We start from the raw sequence: 19861 nt of genomic DNA on the forward strand, positions 1-19861 counted from the left end.
TGTGCAAGTTCATTAGCAAACATCCCAGAAGTGGAACTGCTGGGTCAGAGCACATTCCCCAAACGTCCAATGTCCAGCTGGAGGCCTGGTCCTTAGTGATGGATGCTCGGCTGGCCTGCTGCGTGGGTTGGGCGGTTGGAAGTCACATTTCCTGAATCTCCTCCCGGAGTTGAAGAGGGAAGCTTGCCCCATCTACACCGAGTCAGACCTGCCATAGGGCCTGTCCGTCCAGCAGCCCTGACACCGGGATCACCCAGCAGATCGTTGGCTCAACATCTCTGCAGCTCAATCTACGTCCTGCTTGGGAAGAAAGCAAACTGCAGACTCTTCTGGAACGCCTCTGTGCTGCATGCTGACGCACACCTCAGATTAGCCTGAGAACAGGTGGTGCTTAGTTTGACCCCAGGCATGGACAGCACCTGGGAAGACCAGCACCGGCCACGGCTGGTGTCTGCACAGGTGACCGACAGGCACTGGCCACTCATAGGACAGCGGGCGCTAAGCTGCTTAGAGTGTAGAAGCCACCATCTGCCAAAGGGAAGCCTGGGCGGCTGGTTTCCCTGGCCGGGGCTGGGGCCACCGAGGTGGACACAGCCCAGTCCCCGTCCTTGGGGAGGTCAACCTGGATGAGAGAGGGTAAGAGTCTGGACAAGAATGGCGCATGCACACTGAGGGGATGCTGGAAGGGTGCACCTGCTGACAGCCAGGACGGCTCTGCAAGGCCAGGCGCTAATAGCCATGACTGCTCAGAAAACTGCGTCAAAGTGCCTGTCTGCCATCCATTCCTTGCAGAAGCCTCTCTTCCGTGCCGGGCTCTGCGCTGCGTGCTGGAAAACTTCAGCAGATGGGCAACTGTGCCCGCAGGACAGCGTCGGCTGCCCGCCGTCCGGGAACCCTGCCCAGTGCGGCCAGAGCGCGGGGAGGCATCTGCCCAGAGAGGAGCAGCAGTGAGCGAGGACCACAGTGTGACCGAGGTCGTGCTTCTTGTTCTAGGGAACGGTTAGCGGAAAAGAAAGGCTACAGCGATGTCCCCCAAATCCCCATGGCCTCCTGCCCAGGCTGAGGACCACAGCTACTCCAACGGCTGCGCGTTCCAGGGTGCGAGCCAGCAGGAGCTCCACGGCCCGGCTTGCAGCAGCGAGGGCAGCGGGCTGCCTTCGGAGAACCCGCACGCGCACACACGCGGGGCTGGGAGCCACCAGAAAGCACAGGCAAAGGCACGCAGAGGCACCTCTTTTTTTTCTTTTTTTGGTTTTATTATGAAAACAAAACAAATGCCCCAGGAGAAGGGTCCATGATTACCAGAAACATCAAAGAGTACTTTCTACCATTTTTATTCTGTTGTGTTGAGGCCAGCATTGCAATAAACAAGCTAAAACTACTTACATTGGACTCATTTTCAGTAACTGACATTTACAGGAATATACTAGAAACGGCACTAAAAAGTTTAAGAAAAGTTACGGTAAACTTGCATGCACATCATACAGAAAAGTAACATTTTAAATATAAAAAAGAAAAACTTCTGGAAGCGTTATGCCAGTATCGAGGAATGGGCTACACTGGGTGGAACGCATCCTTTCTCTGGGTGGTGTTTTTCCCAGAGGGCTGTCACAGACGTGGATGTCGCATAAGAACAAAAAGAGAAACAAAAAGAAAACATATCTTACAGTTTGTAAGCAAGATGACGGCGCCCAGCATGAGCAGGGGTCTCTGCCCCTGGGCCTCCGGGGCTCCCGGGAGACCCACCTCCTAACCACACGGTTCCTGCGCCCTCGAGAAGAGGCCGTGAGAAGCTGCCCTCAGGCTCTCCGTGCTACAACAGCCCTGCCTGTCCAGCTGCAGTCACGCCAACACAGAGACGTGGAGATGGCAAACACCCACAGGCTGACCTCGAGGGGGCTGAGGACGTTCCCCCAAACTCGGAAGAGAAACCGGCTTTCAAGTCTGCACAGAAAGCCTTAAGAAACCACAGCACCATCGAGCTACACTGCTCAGGATGGACGGCAGCTCTCTGCAGCACGGCGGCCAGCAGCCTCCTCCCGGGGGGCAGGGGAAAGGGGCAGAGATGGTCCAGAACCCACGTGTCCCACAGAGCCGGCGGATGGTGAAGTGCTCTGAAACGCTTCCACTGTACCGGACTCGAGGACCACGCGCCCCCTTAGCTAGCGGCTCACATGGGCCACGGGCTCCCACCATGCCCGCAGCTGGACAGGTGCTCCACGGGAGCACCCCCCATGCCCCCCAGCCCCCTCTGCTGCACGTTGCCAGAGAGATCCTGTTTTAACACCATCCATCGTGTCGTGTATTAAAGTCCTAGTTTAAATATTCCGTTACAGATCTGCTTAGAAAACACCTTTGAAACACAAGGGTAACTCTAAAAAATGGCAACTTGAAAAATCCACATATATCTTTTATTATAAACAAAACTTAATGAAAAGTTTAACAAACTGGCTCAAAACTCACCAAGCGTCAGAATCACCAGCAGTAAGAAACATGGTAACCCGCCACCCACCGCCTCACCAGTTCCACGTCCAGTAAGGGCATCCGTGGCCGTAAGGGCCGGTGGAAACTAAATCCATTTTAGGATTTGTAAAGACTGCCCCCCTACTCGGATACGGATGACCAGTCCCCCTGTCCGCCTGGAAACTCGCCACCAGACCAAAGGCCAGGCCACCCGCGGCCCCGCCCCCAGCACCCACCTCCAGGAAGTCCTCACAGGGAGGTCTGGGAGAACGCCCTGTCTCAGTCATTTCTGTGCTAACGGGAAAATGCTCGAGCAGGGAGCCTGGTGTGGTCTTCGGGGACGAACCCTCCTGCAGCCAGAGGCTCCTCCCGCCCCAGGAGAGCCCAGCCAGGCCCCTGCCCCTGCCCTCGGGGCTGGGAGGTGAGGGGCGCCCCATTGGGGGGCCTGGACGGCCGGCCCCGGGCACTCGAGGCCGAAGCCACAATGCTCCGAGCTCAGGCGGGCAGTGTGGGGCGTCCCTGCACTCAAAGGCCGCAGGGCAGCCTCTGGAAAAAACAAAACCAAAACATAACCTTCTGTTAAACTCTGTATATTATTATTATTTTTTTTTACAATAGAAAGTTAAAAATCAAGACTTAGATTTACTATACATTTTCTTCTCTCAGATTACAAAGTTTATATTATATAACTGGGGTTCCCTAAATTGATTTCTTGTAAAACAGTCCTAAAGAGACCAGAAGTGAGTACAAAAGAACTCAACACACAGAACGAAGACTGAGAGTGTGCTGCAGCCGGAAGTTGTCTATGCCTGTGCGACTCCAGATCCCACCCACGCACTCGGAGCACAGACACAGAGCCCCGCGGGGCAGGGCGGGGGCGGGGCGCGCACAGACGGGGTTGAGCACCGGCAAGGTGGCGGGACGCCAGCACCTGGAGGTCACAGTCCGCCATCGCAGCAGGGTCTGGGGCTCTCCTTCCAACCACTAAGGCCTGCGTTTCTGCTATTTTTTTTTAATGCATTTCTTTTGCAGTTTTGTTTTTCTTTTTTTAAAAAAAATGACCAATGATGTTAATAAATAAAGTGTTCATATATACACGAAACTGGGAGAAGGCTCCAGAGTGTGCGGCAGCGGCAGCTCACAAGTTGGGGACACACATTGGGCTGGACTTTCGTAGAAAATTGCTGAACCTTACAAAAAAGTCTCCTTTTGTTTTTTTTGTGGTTTTTTGTTTTTTGTTTTTTTTTAATCTTTTTTTTTTTTTTTTAAGTTGAGGTAAAAGTTTCAGTGTATGGAAAGCTGCGCGTGGCACACGCGGCCCCCGTGTTCCCTCCCGGGAGCTCCCGACGCCCCTCCCTCCGCGCCCACCCGCCTCGCCCCCACCCTCCCCCACGGAAGCCCGGACTGGAGCCCGCACCCCGCCCCCCCCACCCCGGCAGGCGCCCCCGCAGCAAGAGGTGACCCTGATGGGCCGCGGGGCTGAGCTCGGGGCGAAGGGCAGAGACAACAGCTGTTGGCAAAGCTGACAGCCCTCAGTACAGTACCATCTCAGAGAAACTTCCTTTCCAACAATTCTTTCTGGAGCTACAGACCAGGTTGGGCCTAAGAAAGGGGTTTTTGCAAGAAACTTCAGATCACATCTGACATGTTTTTCTACGGTCATCAGGTCAGCGTTTGAAGTTGCCATCTCCAAGCAACTGAACTCTGCTACGAAGAAAAGACTTTATGCGGGCTCACACCTTCCCATAAAGCCTCACGTACACACGAGAAAGATCTTTGACCTATTAAAGCAAAAACTGGAAGATACCATAACACTGAGTTAAAAAGAAAAGCTGCACACCGTGGAACGAAAGTAGTATATTAGCCGTGGAAGGGAACACTGCAGAGTTTCGGCGTGCGCGACGTCGCTGGTTTTGTTCTGTCTGTGAGTCCAGAGCTCACTCCGAGTCGCTGCTGTCCGAGCTGGATCCGCTGGAACTGCTGCTCCCGGACCCGGAGGAGCTGCTGCTGCTGAGCCGGGACGGCCCTCCCGAGGGCGCGGAGCCCGCTTTCTCTGAGGGAGACGCAGCAGGTGAGAGGCGCTCCCCCACGCACCCCACACACCCCTGCACTCGCCGCGCCAGCTTTTCCGGAACAGCCACCGGCTTCACGCCCACACGTCCCGAGCCTCAGCCCACCCATTTCCTCACCCCGTCGCTCCACCAGTACTAACAAATCTTTGCTGAAACGAACGTCTGCATCAACGCGGTTACGGTACGGAAAGAAATGCGCGTGGCCTTTGTCCGGGTTCCAGGCACAGAGCTCCGAAAACCCTTGGCGTCCCCTGAGTGATAAGACTGTCTCTGGTTATTCACAAGGGGCCCCTGTGGCTCACACCTGACTTTCTGCTCAGGCTGGTCACTAGGAAAACCACGGGATCGGGGCGGGGAGCCCCAGGGAGGGGAGGCTGCCTCAGGTAGAGTGCTGAAACACTCTGGGTGCCGGGAGCTTCCGGGCTGGGGGGCACGGGGAGGGGGGCATACCCAGCAAGGAGAGGGAAGCTGCGTGCCCCTGCCATGCCTCTCCCTGCACCTCTCTTCCATCTGGCTGTTCCTGAGCTGTATCCTTTAGGATAAACTATGCAGTAAGCAAAAGCACTTTCTAGCAAACGGTCAGACCTGAGCAGAGGGTCACGGGAGCCCCACTGTACAGCCTGCAGGTCAGCAGTAAGGCAGGCCCGGGACTCACACCTGGCACCTGAGAGAAGGGCGGTCTTGTGGGGGTGTGCCCCCCCACCTGTGGGCTCTGACCTACCCCTAAGTAAACTGTGTCCGAAGGGAACTGAACTGCCGGACCCCACCTGCACCTGGGAGTGCAGAAGCCCACACACCTGGTGTCAGAAGTGTGAGCAGAATAGCTCACAGGGCCACAAAACTATCGCCATATGCCAGAGTCTAGAAACCACGAATGCGGTCCACCAGGAGGAACTAATGGGGCGTGGGGGGAGGTCAGCAGTTTGAAGACAGTCGTCAGTCACATGGTGCCTACTCTGCCCTTCCCAGGGGTGATCTAAGGGGGCCCTCCCCACCTTTGGAGGGAGCGGGCAGGGCAAGCGGGACCTGGCGAGGTGGCGGCGCCCAGTTGCCCTATGATCGTGGACTCTGACCGCTCATGACCTGGGCCCCACCATCCCCGGGGCTCGGAAAAAGATCTGTCCTTTCTTGCTGGCTCCAGAGGAAAGAGGTAAGCAGTGAAATCACCCGCTCACCTAAAAGAAGACCCCATTGTCCACAAAGCACAGGAGCTGGAGACAGGGAGCTGGAACCTGTCTCCTGCCTGGGAACAGCCAGAAAGCTGCTGCCGGGGGTCAGGACCCCACTCGCTCTCAAGCCATGGGGTCTACGCCCAAAGACCACAGCTAGGCCCTTCCAGGGAGTCCTCCCCGGGGGGTTCTGGCACGGGGCGCACTCACACACACCTTCCATGTGCTGGAGCTCCCTGCAGGACCGGGGCTCTGGCCCCCGGGTCACAGACAAGGGACTTGGGGTTTCAGGAGCTTGAGAGCTTCATCTAAGGACACACAGCTCCTTAGCTGGTCGAGCCGCAGCCTGAAGCTTGGGGCTGCCCGCCCCCCACCCCCAGCCAGAGCAGCAGCAGGGGCTGCAGGGGCCCGAGCCCTGGCAGCAGCACGGCCCGCACGCAGGTACCTTTCTTGGCGGGCTTCTTGCTGTTGTTGAGCTGTCCGCTGACGTCCTGCAGCCGCTTCTCTAACTCCTTCTTCTTTTCCTGAGCTAACTCCTCCTTCGACTTGGCCGCCTGCTTCTTCCCGCTCGTGGCTGTAGAGGAGCACAGAGCTGAGCCGGCCGGCGGCCACCCCTGGAGCTCAGCAGGGCAGCCTCCAGGTGCCATCCAGCCCCCCCGGGGGCTCACAACGCGGGCCGGGACCCCGCACGGCGGCTGCCCAGGCTCTGGACAGGACGACACAAACCCTCGCCACAGGCAAAGCCCTTCCTGTGACCCTCACGCCGTCCCCACTCCACACAGTGCACAGACGGGGCACATGGGGCTTGGCGACACCGTCCCCGGTGTGGAGGGCAGAGTCGAGACCTGACGCCGACCCTCCGACTAGCCCTTCTCCTCCACCGCGGATGCGGCGCTCCCTCAGGCTCAGCAGGGAGGCCTCCACTGCCTGGCAGCCTGTGCCACCACCTCTGAGTCCAAGGAGAACTTACCAAGGGTCAGATGTGCCTGACTGCAGGGCTCATGCGACTCCATCCAGGAGAAAGCAACTGACCCCTCAGAGTGACGGAGAAAGCCCACTGGGAGGGCCCCACGCAGGCCTAGGTACACCCTGGGTGTGACCTGGGGCCAGGACCACTGCCCAGCTCTCCTGCAGCTGCGGGGCTGCCTCAGGCCTGCCCTTCCTCTCACTCCCCAGGACGCACTGCCCCAGGCAGTGCCTCGTCCCCATCCAGTAAAGTTGCTGACTTCCGGGACAAGCCCGGGCCAGTGCCAACGTCCATCCTGGAAGGTCTCTGGACCCTCAACTCCAGGCAAAAGGGAACTGGTCTTTCCCAGCAGGGGACCATCGAGAGGTCACCTGCAGCCCTGGTCCCAAACAGAGCCTCAGGAAGGCTCGTGGCGAAGACCTTCACTGGCACTTAAACAAATGGGGGCTGGGGGCCGACCCAGGGCTCCTGCCTGTCCTGGGACGGCCAAGATGTGCAAAGCACTGCCCACCTGCCCAGAGCAGGGAGGAAGGGCCCGGCTGAGCACAAACCGTGTCCTTGGGGCACACGGTGGGAATGGGCAAGGAGAGTGACCCGCCCCACTGCCTGGCTTTCCCCCCCAGGCCTAAAGGAGAGGGGAGGAGGGGAGGCAGGGGTGAGGGAGGGGACGGCGAGCATGGTGCTCTGTCCCCACGACTTACAGAATGGCTTCCTTTGCTTTTTCTGTAAACAAGACTTGACATATCTCTCTAGCTCCCGCAAAGTGGTGGGTTTCAGAGTCTCAAAGTCAATCTCTATCTCGTCGGGGTTGGAGTCCCTGAGCGAGGGCTCCCGGGACTGGATGATGTGCACCACGCGGCCCAGCTTCTCCCCGGGCAGCCGGTTGATGTCCAGGCTGAGCTGCCGCTTCTCGTCGTAGCTCATGGGCAGGCCCTCTTCCTCCTCCTCTGAGTCGTAGGAGGCCGATGCCTGCTTGCCACCCTTCTTCGGCTGCCTGAGACACAAGGCAAAGAACACCGTGGCTTGGAGTTCCCTGCCTCTTTTCCCCCAGTCCCTGTGGAGCCCCCAGCTCCTGTCCCCCCAGCCCCTGTGGAGCCCCCAGCTCCTGTCCCCCCACCCCCATGGAGCCCCTGCTCCTTGCCCCCATCCGTCTGGCCTTCTTCCTCTCCAGAACCAGGCTCTTCTACCAAGAGGCAAGCCCTAAGTGGTGCCCCGGGCATAGCAGCCAGGTGGACTGTCTAAGGGCTGCATATGTGTCTGCAGGGACATAGAAGACCCTGTTTCAGAGGTCAGAGCAGAAACTGCTCCCCACTTGGGGGTTTCTAGCCTCAGCCAGGAAAGAGTCTAGTGGTTAGCTCCCCTCAACACCCCACAGGCATCTCAGATTCGGCAGGTCAAAAACTGATCTCCATATTCAAATAATCCAAAAGGAGGCAGAAAAGGGAGACAGAGGAATAAAAACCACAGGGACAACAGAAAATAATGGAATGGCAGACTGAAATGCAACCGTATCAATCCTTACACTAAATATAAACAGTCTACACACCAACTAAAAGTCATAGACTGGATAAGAAACAAGACCCAACTTACATGTGGTCCACCAACCCCACTATACATACAATGACAGAAGTAGGTTAAAAGTAAAGAGATGGGGGGACTATCCACGCAAACACTAACCGAAGGAAAGCTGCAGTGGCCGTGTTAACTTCAGACAGTGGAGACTTCAGAAACAGGAATAGTGTCAGGAAGAAGAGGGACACAGCATAGTGAGAAGAGGATCAACTGACCAAGAAGACATCACTGTCCTCAATGTGTGTGTGTCTAAAAACCGAGCTTTAGAATGTATGAAGCAAAACTGACAGAACCAAAGGGAGGCAGAAACATCAGAATTACAGCTGGGGATCCAACGATTCTCTCTCCCCGTGATTAATAAAGCATATCAGCAAGAGGGGAGAAGACCCGAACAACACCATCAACCAAATTAACCTGACACGTTTCTGTTTTGTTTCTTCCCTAACTAATATTTAGATGACACTCAACCCAACAGCAGGAGAACACATGTTCAAGTCCACACGGAACATTCCCCAGTTCTCAGCCATAAAATAAATCTTAACAAAAGCACTGAAATCACACAAAGTATGTTCTCTGACCCTAATGGAATTAAGCCAGAAACCAATAACTGAACCATGTCCAGAAAAAAATCTCCTAATACTTGGAAATTAAACAACATACTGCTAAATAACCCGTGGTCAAAGAGGAAGTCAGAAGGGAAATTAGAAAATATTTTGAACTAAATGAAATCATACATAGCGAATTTGTGGAGTACAGCTCAAGTACCGTTTTGATAGAAATAAATAGTACTAAATGCTTACATTAGAAAAGAAGGTCTCGAATCAGTAATCTAAGTTTCTACTTTACGAGCGCAAATTAAATCCAAAGCAAGCAAAAGGAAGTAATAAAAATTAGACCATTAACAACAGGAAGTGAAAGCAGATAAAAGCCAATGACATCAAATGCTGGTAGCTTCATTCAACCACCAATAACTCAGCAATCTCTCTCCAGATTCACCATGAAAAAAACCAGATTACCAAAGAAAGGACACATCACTACAGGCCCTACAGAGGTTAAAAGGACAATAAGGGCACACTGTGAACAAAGCAGTGCCCCTAAATTCCACAATTCAGATGAAATGGAGCACAAATCTCCAAAACTCAAGATGAAACTGATCACCTGACTAGTCCTGTATCTGCAAAAATAACTGAATTCATCATTAAAAACCTTCTCACAATGAAAACTCCAGGCCCAGATGCTTTCACTGGGGAGTTCCACTTAATATTTAAGAATTAATACCAACTCTATAATAATCTACCCAGGAAATACAAAAGAATACTCCCAACTCATCTTTGAGGCCAGTGTTATACTGACACCAAAACCAGACAGACATTACAAGAAAACCTGATTTCTGCCTCCCCTCTGAAAAGGGAGGGAGGACAAAACCCAACCATTTCCACCCCCACTCCTAGCTAATGCCGCTGACTAGCCAGCTGCCAAGGCCCAAATGCCCCATTCCCCACGTCCCTGTCCTCCTCCTTCCAGACACCAAGGCCTGTCCCTTCTGCTTCCCACCTCCATGGCCACCCTGGCCTCTCTTGCCTGCAGAACGACAGAACCTTCCCAGGCTGTTCTTTCTCCCATTCCTGCGTCCCACTGATTCATTCTCCACATTGACCAGGATCTGACCACGTCCAGCTCAAACACCTCATGACTTCCATGCACTTGCTTGCAGGATAAAACAAGAGGCCTCAACAAAGCTGGCCAACCTCAGCTGTCTCTCCCGGCCCCTCTTCCCAAACCAGTCTCCATTCCTCAGTGGAACCAACCTTGTCCTAATTCCCGCTAATTCCCAGAACAAGTTTGCTGGCATCCACAGCTCCGTCCCCGCTGTTCCTGACTCTTGGAACCCTATCCCGACTGCTGCCGAGTTCACTCCTGCACAGTCGTCACCCCTCCTCTGGGAAGCCTTCCTTCTACCCTGCAGGAGAGGCACGCTGGCCCTGAGCACCTCCCCCCATCTCCTCTCCCTGTCGCCCTGTCCATGGCAGGCATTCCTCAGGGCAGTGCCCGGCACAGGAGAAGTGAAGACAGAAGGCAGGTGGACCAGGAAGTAGAATCCGTGCCAAGGCACAATGGCCCCTAGAACTCCTTGGCCCAAATCAGGAAAATGTCCCCAAAGACTTGGGATGCCAAAGTCTGTGCCAGATAGTGCAGTCACTCTGGTACCCAAGATCAGGAGGCTAACCCCACAGACAGCTGAGTGACACCCTTGGGAGCTCAGTCTTCCCAGCAGAGGCCTCATTTTGTCCCCCCAAGCTCCCCAAAAGATGGCAGAGACAAGGACCTCCCAGCCCCCATCCTGTTTTCCATGTACCAGCCCAATCTCCGTGTCACCAGGATTTGCAGCCAAGGCGTGAAGGCCCAAACCCAGTACTCTTCCCACCACACAAGCACCTAGGACACGCAACACTGGGCTCCCAGGGCCCTGAAGGGCCCCACAGCCCACCTGCTGGCCGCGGCCGTGCTGCTGGCCTTCTTAGCGGGAGCCTTCTTCGGCTGGGCCTGCTTGGCAGGTGGGGCCACCTTGGCCTTCTTCTCGTCCTCGGACTTTGCCTTGTGCCTCTCCTTGTCCTTGTCTTTGTCCTTGTCCTTCTTCTTCTTCTCCTTCTCCTTCTTCTCCTTCTTCCTCTTTGGCTTGTTCACTGGGGCCTGCGACAGGGCAGCCAGCTGCTCGTGCACAGCCTTCAGCTGGAAAATAGCAGGCGGCTGAGCAGGACTCCCCCGGGGCTGGCCCGAGGGGGCCTTGGGGTGCCCTTGAAGCCACCCCACACATGCGGGGAGGTGAGCCCGGAGCACCAGGGCCACAGCCTGCTGTCGAAAGCCAGACAGGTCCAGGAGCACGTGGCGTCAAAGGCCCCCCTGCCCTCACCACCCCTGTGAGCGCCGGCGAGCTGCTGGGCCTCACCGCCCTCACCTGAAACACGGCTCACGGGTGGCCGAGAGGCCGACTCACGAGCCTGGTGGCACACTCAGACCTGCACAGGTGGCACGGTAACAGTTTTCTCTCAGCTTATGATTTTTCAGACAAAGACGACTCTACCCAGAGGTTTCTACGTCTGTACATCTGTACGAAGGAGACGTGCAAGAGCTACCTTCAGAAGCCATGTGCACGTCGCACGGCATACGTACAGGATGAACACGATCCAGGGCCAGCAGCTGACATCTGCCCCGTGCCGACACGCACCTGGCAGCGTGCTCAGCGCTCTACGTACTCCTCACTGCAGTGGCCCCCACGGGGCCCGTGAGGGGCCACCATGAGCTGCGTCCCACAGGGGAGGCAGCGGTGTCACAGTCCGGGACCGCCAGGTGGCTGCACCCAGGGCCACCTTCCCTGTGGCACCACCTCTAACGAGGCTCAGGCCAAAGTGACCGCGGGGCCATCTCTGCTCTACTCTCTCCTCCCTGTCGGAGGCCGAAGTGGGGCTGCCTCATTCCTGCGGCAGCCACGGAGCCGGCACCCACTAGACACTTCCACGGCGGGCGAGGCACCGCATGTCAGGCTGGCACAAGCCCGACCTGCAGTGCTCCCGAGGGGCCCTCGGAGCTGACGCCTGCCCCAGGTGCCCGCCCAGGCGGCCCACCCCGTGGCACACCTGTTCCTGCAGTTCCGCCAGCCGGGTGGCCCGCTCCTCCTCCGAGTCCGAGCTGCCGGAGTCCGAGGAGCTCTCCTCACTGCTGCGGCTGCTCTCGGCGCCCTTGCTCAGCACGGGGGCCGCGGGGGCAGGCAGTGCCGGCGCCTCCACGGGCTCATCTGGCATCTTGGCAAACCGCATCTCGAACACGTCCTGGAGGAAAGCCGGGGCCGCGTGAAGTCCTAGACGCCCATGGGGCAGCCCCTTGGGGTGGGGGACCCACACCTGAGTGTCCCTGAGCTGCTCTCGGAGCTGCACCTGCAGCTGCTTCGAAGGCCAGGCCCACAGGGGGACTGGGCCAGCCCCAGCTTGCTCTCCTGCTCTCCCTCCCTCCTTCCCTGTCCAGGCACCGAGTGCGGGTCCGGGAGTAGGGGCCGTGGGGCCCAGAGCCACGGACGCAGCCTTCTAGGACTGGTCCGCAAGCTCCCTTTATCAGGCATGCAAGCCTTCTGCAGGAGATCTACGTGTCCTCTTGGCCTGTGGGTCTGAGCCCCTGCGAGGCTGCTGCCCACTGCAGCTTGAGTGCCAGCCTTTGTCTGAACTATGACCCCTACGGGGCCCCCAGCTGCCGGGTCTGGGGGCCAGTTGGCATTGTCCCCCTTTCCTCACCCTAGGGCTTTACCACAACATCACCTCTCATTCCGAGTTAGGCCCAAAAGTTGGCTCCAAAGGCAAAAGTCTTGTCCTGACAAAACAGGCTCTGGAAAGCCCCTTGCCAGCTCGCACGGAGTAGGCCCCAGGCCCTCAGGAGCACCTCCCAGCCAAGGTCCCCTCTCCTGGCTGCCCAGATTCATTTCGGATGGGGGCCCACAGCCACGTGAGAGCTCCCTCTCTGCTAAGCCCAAATCCACACCGGCTCACACTCACGCTCCCCCATGAGGCAGTCTGTATCAGCAGAGCCTGGGAAAGGCCCCCCCACAGGAGGACCCAGCAGCACGAAAAACAGCTTCTCCCTCCTCCCTCCTCTGGGTCCTGGGTGGTCAAGGGTGACACCATGAGCTGTTTCACGGGGTTTTCAAAAGTGTTCTGAGCAAAAGACTAGGAACATTCACACAACCAAAGCCTGTATCCTGGGGGAAAAAAACCGCTGGAAGAGAGCAGAGATCCACAACTTTTACTCTTTCCTCCAAAAAAAACTCTTCCAATTACATAACGTTTAAAATTTTGGTGCTGTTGGGGCCCCTGGGTGGCCCAGTCGATTAAGTGGCCGACTCTTGATTTCGGCTGAGTTCATGATCTCAGGGTGGTGGGATCAAGCCCCACGTCGTGCTCCACGCCCAGCGGGGAGTCTGCTTGAGAGTCTCTGTCCCTCTCCCTCTGCCCTTCCCCCAAATTTGTGCTCACTCTCTCTCCAAAATAAAAAAAAACAACAACAAAACTTCAACATTCTGGCGCTGGTATTCATAGAAGCAACAACACACATCACAGAGGACACTGACCCACACCTACACAGGTGGGCGGCACCACGCCGGCAGAAGGCCACACACAACTGTCACGTGACCCGGCCTCCAGCAGCCTCACTGGCAGGCCCGTGACAAAGCCCCCCTCGCACAGAGACCGAAGCTGCGGCAGGAGGGACGCCTCCCTTCTCATCCTCTCCTTCCCTGCGGAATGCGTGCCCGTCCCGGAGAGCGCCTTCCCCGCGCCTCTGCCTGCAGCTCCCGGAGGACAGAGGCTGGCCCGTCCGCCACCGTGTGCCTGGGAAGCAGGCCTGGGGCCTGACAAGTGCCGGGTGCCGCTCATGAGCAAGATGTTCTGCGGGCGAGGCTCTCCCACGGGCCCCTGGCTGGATGCTCTCCGGAAGGCCTCTTTCCTGGGCGCCCGCCCCGGGCTGCTGGTCCCCTCTGTGCCCAGAAGGCCCCTCTGCCTGAGCGCCTCGGGTTACCTGGAGCTTCCTGGCCATGGCCACCACCTCGTGGTCCGGGGGGTTGTACTTGTAACAGTTGGAGAACATTAACCGGACGTCGGCGGCAAAGCCCTGCGCGTCTGCGTACTCGCGGCCGTCCATCTTCTTCTGTAACACACACGCGGCAGGGGTGAGGCCACCGCCCCGCATCCCGGGGCTCAGCCAGACCCCGCGTGCACGCACTGGACACCCGCCACGCGACCACCATCCACAGCCGGCCCCAGGCCTTGCCCCGGGAGCCCCGAGGGACGGTATGGGCGCGGGACTGCAGGGCTTGGAAGGGAGGCTCTGGGACCCCCGGGGAGGCGGCTGCCCTGGGTGGAAGGTGGAGCAGGAACCCCGGCTCCTGCAGCCGCCACGTTAGCTCTCTCGCTCTAGCTTCCAGCTCTACCCCTTGTGTGACTCCACAGAGCCAAGTCCCCGACTTGGGAGGAGGAGCCAGGAAATGTCACTCGGGGCGGGGGAGGCGAGGTCTCCTCAGTTCACGGATCGAGACATTGACTTCATCTCTGTGAGAATCCAGGTGTTGTTGGCCCGCCTGCCCCTCGCAACCCAGCAGGACAAGGTGGGGTTGGTGGGGCTGAGACAACAGGCACGCTCACGGGGAGGACAGAAGCGCGACCATCGACAGACACCGCCAGTCGGGGCAAGCGGAGGGGAACTGCTTGGTGAGGCAGCGAACTCCCTGTGTCTGCACGGGTTCAAGTAGAAACCATCAGTCAGGGACCTCCTGTCGGTGAGGGGCACCCCCTCTCCTGGGGGCTGTGCGCTGCTGGAGCAGGACACTGCAGGTGGGAGCCTGACCACCTGTCTCACTCGCACCTACGCGGACACAGTCCTGGACGCTGGCGGGTGGAGCGCAGCCCGACTCCAGGGCCTACAGCCTCAGTCCTGCCTTGGGTATGCACCCCTGCCAGTCGCAGAGCTTCTGACAGCTCCCAGGCTGCATGGCTCCGGCCCTCAGCACAGCTAGGGAGGCCCAGCTAGGAAGGACCAACGGGCGCCCGAGACCCTCTCAACTTCTGCCAGATTTTCAGGCTCTGGTCCTAACTTGACCGCTGGCCATTCTCCTGGGGGGTGGGGGGGGCATGGGAACAACAGGCTAGACGTAAGTGCACTTGGGGTGCCCAAGGGCAGGCAGGCAGCTGTCTGTCATTCCTCACCATTTCCTGGATGATGGGGTGTTTGTGAAGGGGAGCGCCAGAGCAAACCACCCGCATGCATGCAACGCCCCCGCCAGGTCTCCCAGCAGGACACGGCCTCAGCCTGCGGTGGCACCAGCACACCAGGGCCGGGCAGCGCCCCCCGCCCCCGCCACACCCTGGCTGTGTGGCATGGACAAGTCACTGTCCCCACTGGCCTCCCGAGAGTTCTGGGGGTTAAGAAGGGCACAACGCGTGTCACTATTGCCAATAATGCCCTCATCTGGCTGACGTGAGCTCTGCCGTCTCAGGTCAAGGCTCCAAGAGTCAAAGATGTGGACTTGGGGACTGGCTCCACCAACAGCTTACTCGGGGTGGGCCCTCCAGCCTCAGCTTCCCCATCTCTGAGCAGCAGGGGTGCGTGCAGACAAAAGGCCCAGCCCCTATACCCCCCACCCCAAGTCCCAGCCACAACATTGTCGGGAGGACAAGACGGGCCACAGTCCTGTCTGGGGCTGAGGGGGCCAGCCACCCACTGCAGGCCCAGAGCCAGGACCCCACAGACCCTAAGCAGGGAGAGCTCAGCCTCGGACCCGTGCACTTGGCAGCCCCGTTCCTGCTGCCCCACAGTCAAGACCGGCTAGGAGAGAGCAGGCCTCGGCTGAGAGCGAATCCAAACCACGGTTAGGAATTCTCTCCGGAAAAAGGGGCAGCAGTGTGCTCTGCCCTCCAGCCTCTGCTTTGCTGGAATTTTCCCACTGGTTCTCTACTTGCTGCGCTGGCTCACGCAGATAAGGCACCGTCCAAAGGAAAGGACGTTACCGGGCTCCCAACAGGGGCAGGATGGAGGGTAACTGAGGAAGAGGCTCGGTCCCCCGTGTGGTTTACCTGGCACCACCGCCCCACACAGCCAGGTCTGTCCTACCCGAAACCCTCAGGTGCCCTGGGGGAGGCCTCCAGTAAGGAGATTCTGGCCCAAGCTGGCATCACTGGGGAACCAGGCAGAATGCCAGAGACCAGCCATTCAAGGCCCAGACCCTCTCAAATGGAAAGAAGTAACCGCTACCCTTTGTGGGGGTACCTCCCAGGGCCACATGGGCAGCAGTCCCCAACGGCCAGGGGCATTCTTGAGGGGGCCAGGGACCAACACCAGGCTGGCAGGAAGTGCTCCCTGAGGGAGGGCAGGTGCGCTGGGGCCCCAGCTGATCGGAGGGTCGGAACCCCACCTGCGCGTGCCCAGCCCTGGGTCTGCTGCCCTTGGGGCTACCGCCACCGCCCGGGCACCTTCTCCCTATGGCCCAGCACACGCCTGCTCTCTGCTTGTACACAACAGGCCGGACTCGGAACAAAACCCATGAAAGTCCAGGGAGGAGCCCCCAGCACGGGAGGCCCAGGCTCTGGGTCTCAAGTCTGCTACCTCCCCCGCTCTAGGGCCTGCCCCTGGCCAGGGCAGGGGAGTGGGTCACCCGTCACTTGCAGACGTTACAAAACCCGCAAACTGAGACAGGAGACGGGTTCCGGCAGAACGGAGGACCGCGAAGCCCCAGGTCCAGTGACAGCAGGCAGAACGCACCTTCTTCCCAGACCCGGCCGGACCCATGCCTCTAGTGGGCCACGGGACAGCGCCATGCTGAGCCGCCCCCCAGCCAGCACAAGACATCAGCACGACACGGCCTGGACAGCAGGAGAGCAGGCGGCTCAGCCAGGGTCAGGGCCGCACCCGCCCAGAGCCCCGGCACACGGTACCTTGACGGTGCTGAGGTCCATGGGGTGCTTGATGATGTCATGGTAGTCGTGCAGCTCCAGGGCCTCGGCGTCCACCGGCTTGTAGAAGGGCCAGGCGTAGGCCGCGTGCTTCTTGGACAGCATCTCCTTGAGGATGCTGTCACAGTGCCGCAGGTGCTCCGACAGCTTGCCCTTCTTGCCCGCGTGCTGCGGCACCTCGCCGTCCTCCAGGTCCTTCTTGGGCGGCTTGATGGGGCGGCCCCCGCTCTCCCGCCGCGCCACCACCTTAGCCTGCTTGGGGTCTGACAGCGGCGGCGGCGACTCGCTCCGGCTGGCGGTGATGGCGGACGTTGTGGGCGTCGTGGTGTCTGCTTTCCGCTTCACGCCCTTTTTCTGCGGCAGCGAGACAACCGGTGAGCCCCAGCAGGGAGCACGGGGCACGAGAACGCGGACGCCGGTAGCTGCGCTTCCAGAGTGCTCTCTGCCAGGCACCGAGCAAAGCCACGGCATGCACAGCCGCACCGTCCCCCCGGCTGCCCCCCGCGCTACGCAGGACGCCGAGGCTCAGAGGGGCCATGTCTCCGGCCCAAGGTCACACAGCTGGTAGTGGGAAGGCTGGACTCAGAACCCACCCCAGGAGCTGCCCCTCGGGGGTCCCCTCCCTCTCTCCCCAGGGCTCCGAGGTCACGTGGACCAGAGTGAAGTGCGGCATGGCATTCACCTGTACCGAACCTCGGGCCCGTACAGGGGGCTCCAGAGACAACATGACCGAGTGGATCTGGCACTGGGATCACCCCCAAGCGACTCAGGCTAAGGGACAGCAGAGACGAACGGAAATCCCTGCGTAGAAAGGCCAGTGGGAAGGACCCAGACGAGGGCCCCCAAGCTGGAGCTCCGAGGACAGCCATCGTGGAGCGGGCCGAGGCCAGGAGCAGGGAGAGCATGCGGGGCAGGGGCTGGGCGGCAGCAGTGAGTTTGGGACCACGGACTCCCGGGGACTGACTGGGCAGGTCTGGACTTGAAGCCTGAAGGCAGGGGGAGCCACAGGGAGCTGTTTTCCACAAGGGGAGGGAACCCTTTTGTGGCTGTGTGCAGGGCAGACACTCACACGGGTTGTGCCCCGAGGGTGAGAACGTGGGAAATACCCCCGGGTCCTGGGCCGTGCAGGTCTCAAGCACCGCGCCCGGGGCCCCCAGGCATCACGGCACGCTCCGCAGCCAGGGCTCAGCACGTCCCCGAGACCAGCTCAGCCAGCTCCCTGCCTCTCAGACTGGCAGAGGAGCCCCTCGGAGCCACAGCGCCCGGGCTGATGGCCTCACAGCGGCCGGCTCTCTGGGGCACCACCATGGCCTCTGCCCCAGCCGAGCCGCCGCCCTCAGGCTGGCAGGGGCACGAGCCGGCTATTCACAAACACGTGGGGGCACCCACAGTACACCAAGCGTGTGCCACAGAGGCCCGGAGCGGGGAGCTCACCCGGCCGTGGCAAACAGGACATGCTCCAGGAACAGCCGGGCCCGATGGAAGGCAGCCTGGCCAGGCGCCGCCCGAAAGTGCAGGCAGTGAAGGCCACGGGGGAGGGAAAGCAGCGGCGGGGGCGTGTTACCTTGCGGGGGGCCACTTAACCCCCCGAGCGCCTGCTTCCTCATCTGTAAGATGGGGGAAATACTGTCTGCCCCACAGGGCCGCTGTGAGGGGCAAACGAAGACGACACACATCAGCGCCCCGCACACGGCCTGCCCGGACCGCACGGGGAGCACGGGGAGCACGGGCTCTGAGCCCAGACCCGGCCAGGACGGCCCCTGCCATGAGAGTTCCCAGCCACACTGGGGACACGGACATGCTGGAGCTCACGCTACCAGGGCACACGGGGCAGGCCGTCGGGGCTGGCTCCTCACCGTGCACCCGGGCCGCTGCCCTAAATCCACGTGTGGGCAGGGGGGTCCGGGACCCTCCACCCTCCTCTCCCACGCCTTCCCACAGTGACCCAGGCACGGCAAAGGCCAGGGCTTCAGGGCCAGAGAAACTGGGGTTCAGCGCAGCCCGCCCTCACCAGCTGTGTGACCTGCAGCTCCCTGAGCCTCGGGCTCCCCGTCTGCGTCAGGGGCAACGGCCCAACCTCACGGGCACAGAGAGAACCACTCCAGAGTCACGTGTACCGAACACCCGATAAGTAGTGGGTACCCAGGGACAGGTGGCAGATGTCCCCCCTGCCCTCCCCACACCTGCCCGAATCCAGGAACCCCGGCCTGGTGATCAGACAGCCAGCTGACCTTGTCCCCAAGGACACTCACCTTGACTACAGGCGGTGTGGGAGGGACCACGGGGATGATGGGCGTCGAGGGAGGAGGTGGGGCGGCGGCCGGGGGAACGGGGACCGACGTGATGTTTGCAGTGATGGTTGGCACTGGGGTGGCAGCAATGACAGGCGTCTGGGAGACAGTGGGGGGGACGCTCTGGAAGGGGGTTGCTGGGGAGACAGAGGACACGGCCACCACTTGCTGCGTACCTTGAAGACAAGGAAAGGACACTGAACACACTAAGCTCTACCTGCCAGCTAGCTTCCAGAAGCTTCCTGGACCATCCCCTCCAGCCAGAGCACAGCTGTACCAGGGAGCCCCTCCTCCTGAGACCCCTGGCCCTGCACCGTGGCTGCTCCACGGAACCGGTTTCCACAGGCGCTCACCCAACAAACGGAAGGGAATCCCTCTGGCCAGAGACCAGAGTCTGAATGAGGAAGCCTGGACTAGGTGCAGCCTGGGAGGAAGAGCCAGGCCTGGGCCCAAGAAACCGGGGGTTAACTCAGACTCCACCAATAACCAGCTGAGTGACCTGGGCAGAGCTACTTAACCACCCACCCATCTCATCTGCAAAGTGGGATGGCTGGCACTGGTGGGGGGCTCCTTTGAGGGCTGGGGTGCCAGGCCTGCCTCTCCATCAGGGCGCACCTCTGCTCCCTGTTCCTGGACCAGGTAAGATCCCCTAGGGCTCCTAGTGCTAATCCTCATCCCCATCGCCCTCCCCGACAGGTGACACGACCCCTCTACTGTCCCAGAACATACAACACCTGCTAAGGAGGCCACATCCTAGGGGGAACCAAGGGACCTCCTGTCCAGACTTCTGGAAGAGGTGGCCTCAGCATGGGGGCACAGCAAGACCACAGTCTCCCCACCA

At 59.5% G+C, this 19861-nt stretch overlaps 1 protein-coding gene across 2 annotated transcripts in view; it reads right to left on the reverse strand.

Annotated features, from left to right (window-relative positions):
• Nucleotides 1–4305: 4305 nt before the first annotated feature.
• The window catches only part of BRD3 (bromodomain containing 3), a 32110-nt gene continuing 16554 nt past the window's right edge, over nt 4306–19861 (reverse strand). The window contains exons 5-12 of one of the 2 annotated variants that reach the window (XM_048223202.2): nt 18982–19196; nt 16712–17083; nt 13803–13931; nt 11879–12070; nt 10732–10973; nt 7373–7665; nt 6150–6278; nt 4306–4516 (exon numbers count right to left, since the gene is read on the reverse strand). In XM_048223202.2, the coding sequence (XP_048079159.1) occupies nt 4401–4516; nt 6150–6278; nt 7373–7665; nt 10732–10973; nt 11879–12070; nt 13803–13931; nt 16712–17083; nt 18982–19196 (1688 nt within the window). In that variant the 3' untranslated portion in view covers nt 4306–4400. The remainder of the gene's footprint in view (nt 4517–6149; nt 6279–7372; nt 7666–10731; nt 10974–11878; nt 12071–13802; nt 13932–16711; nt 17084–18981; nt 19197–19861) is intronic. The other variant, XM_048223203.2, reaches the window with a different exon arrangement.

The sequence above is a fragment of the Ursus arctos genome, unplaced genomic scaffold (genome assembly GCF_023065955.2).
Source record: "Ursus arctos isolate Adak ecotype North America unplaced genomic scaffold, UrsArc2.0 scaffold_18, whole genome shotgun sequence".
NCBI lineage: Eukaryota > Metazoa > Chordata > Mammalia > Carnivora > Ursidae > Ursus > Ursus arctos.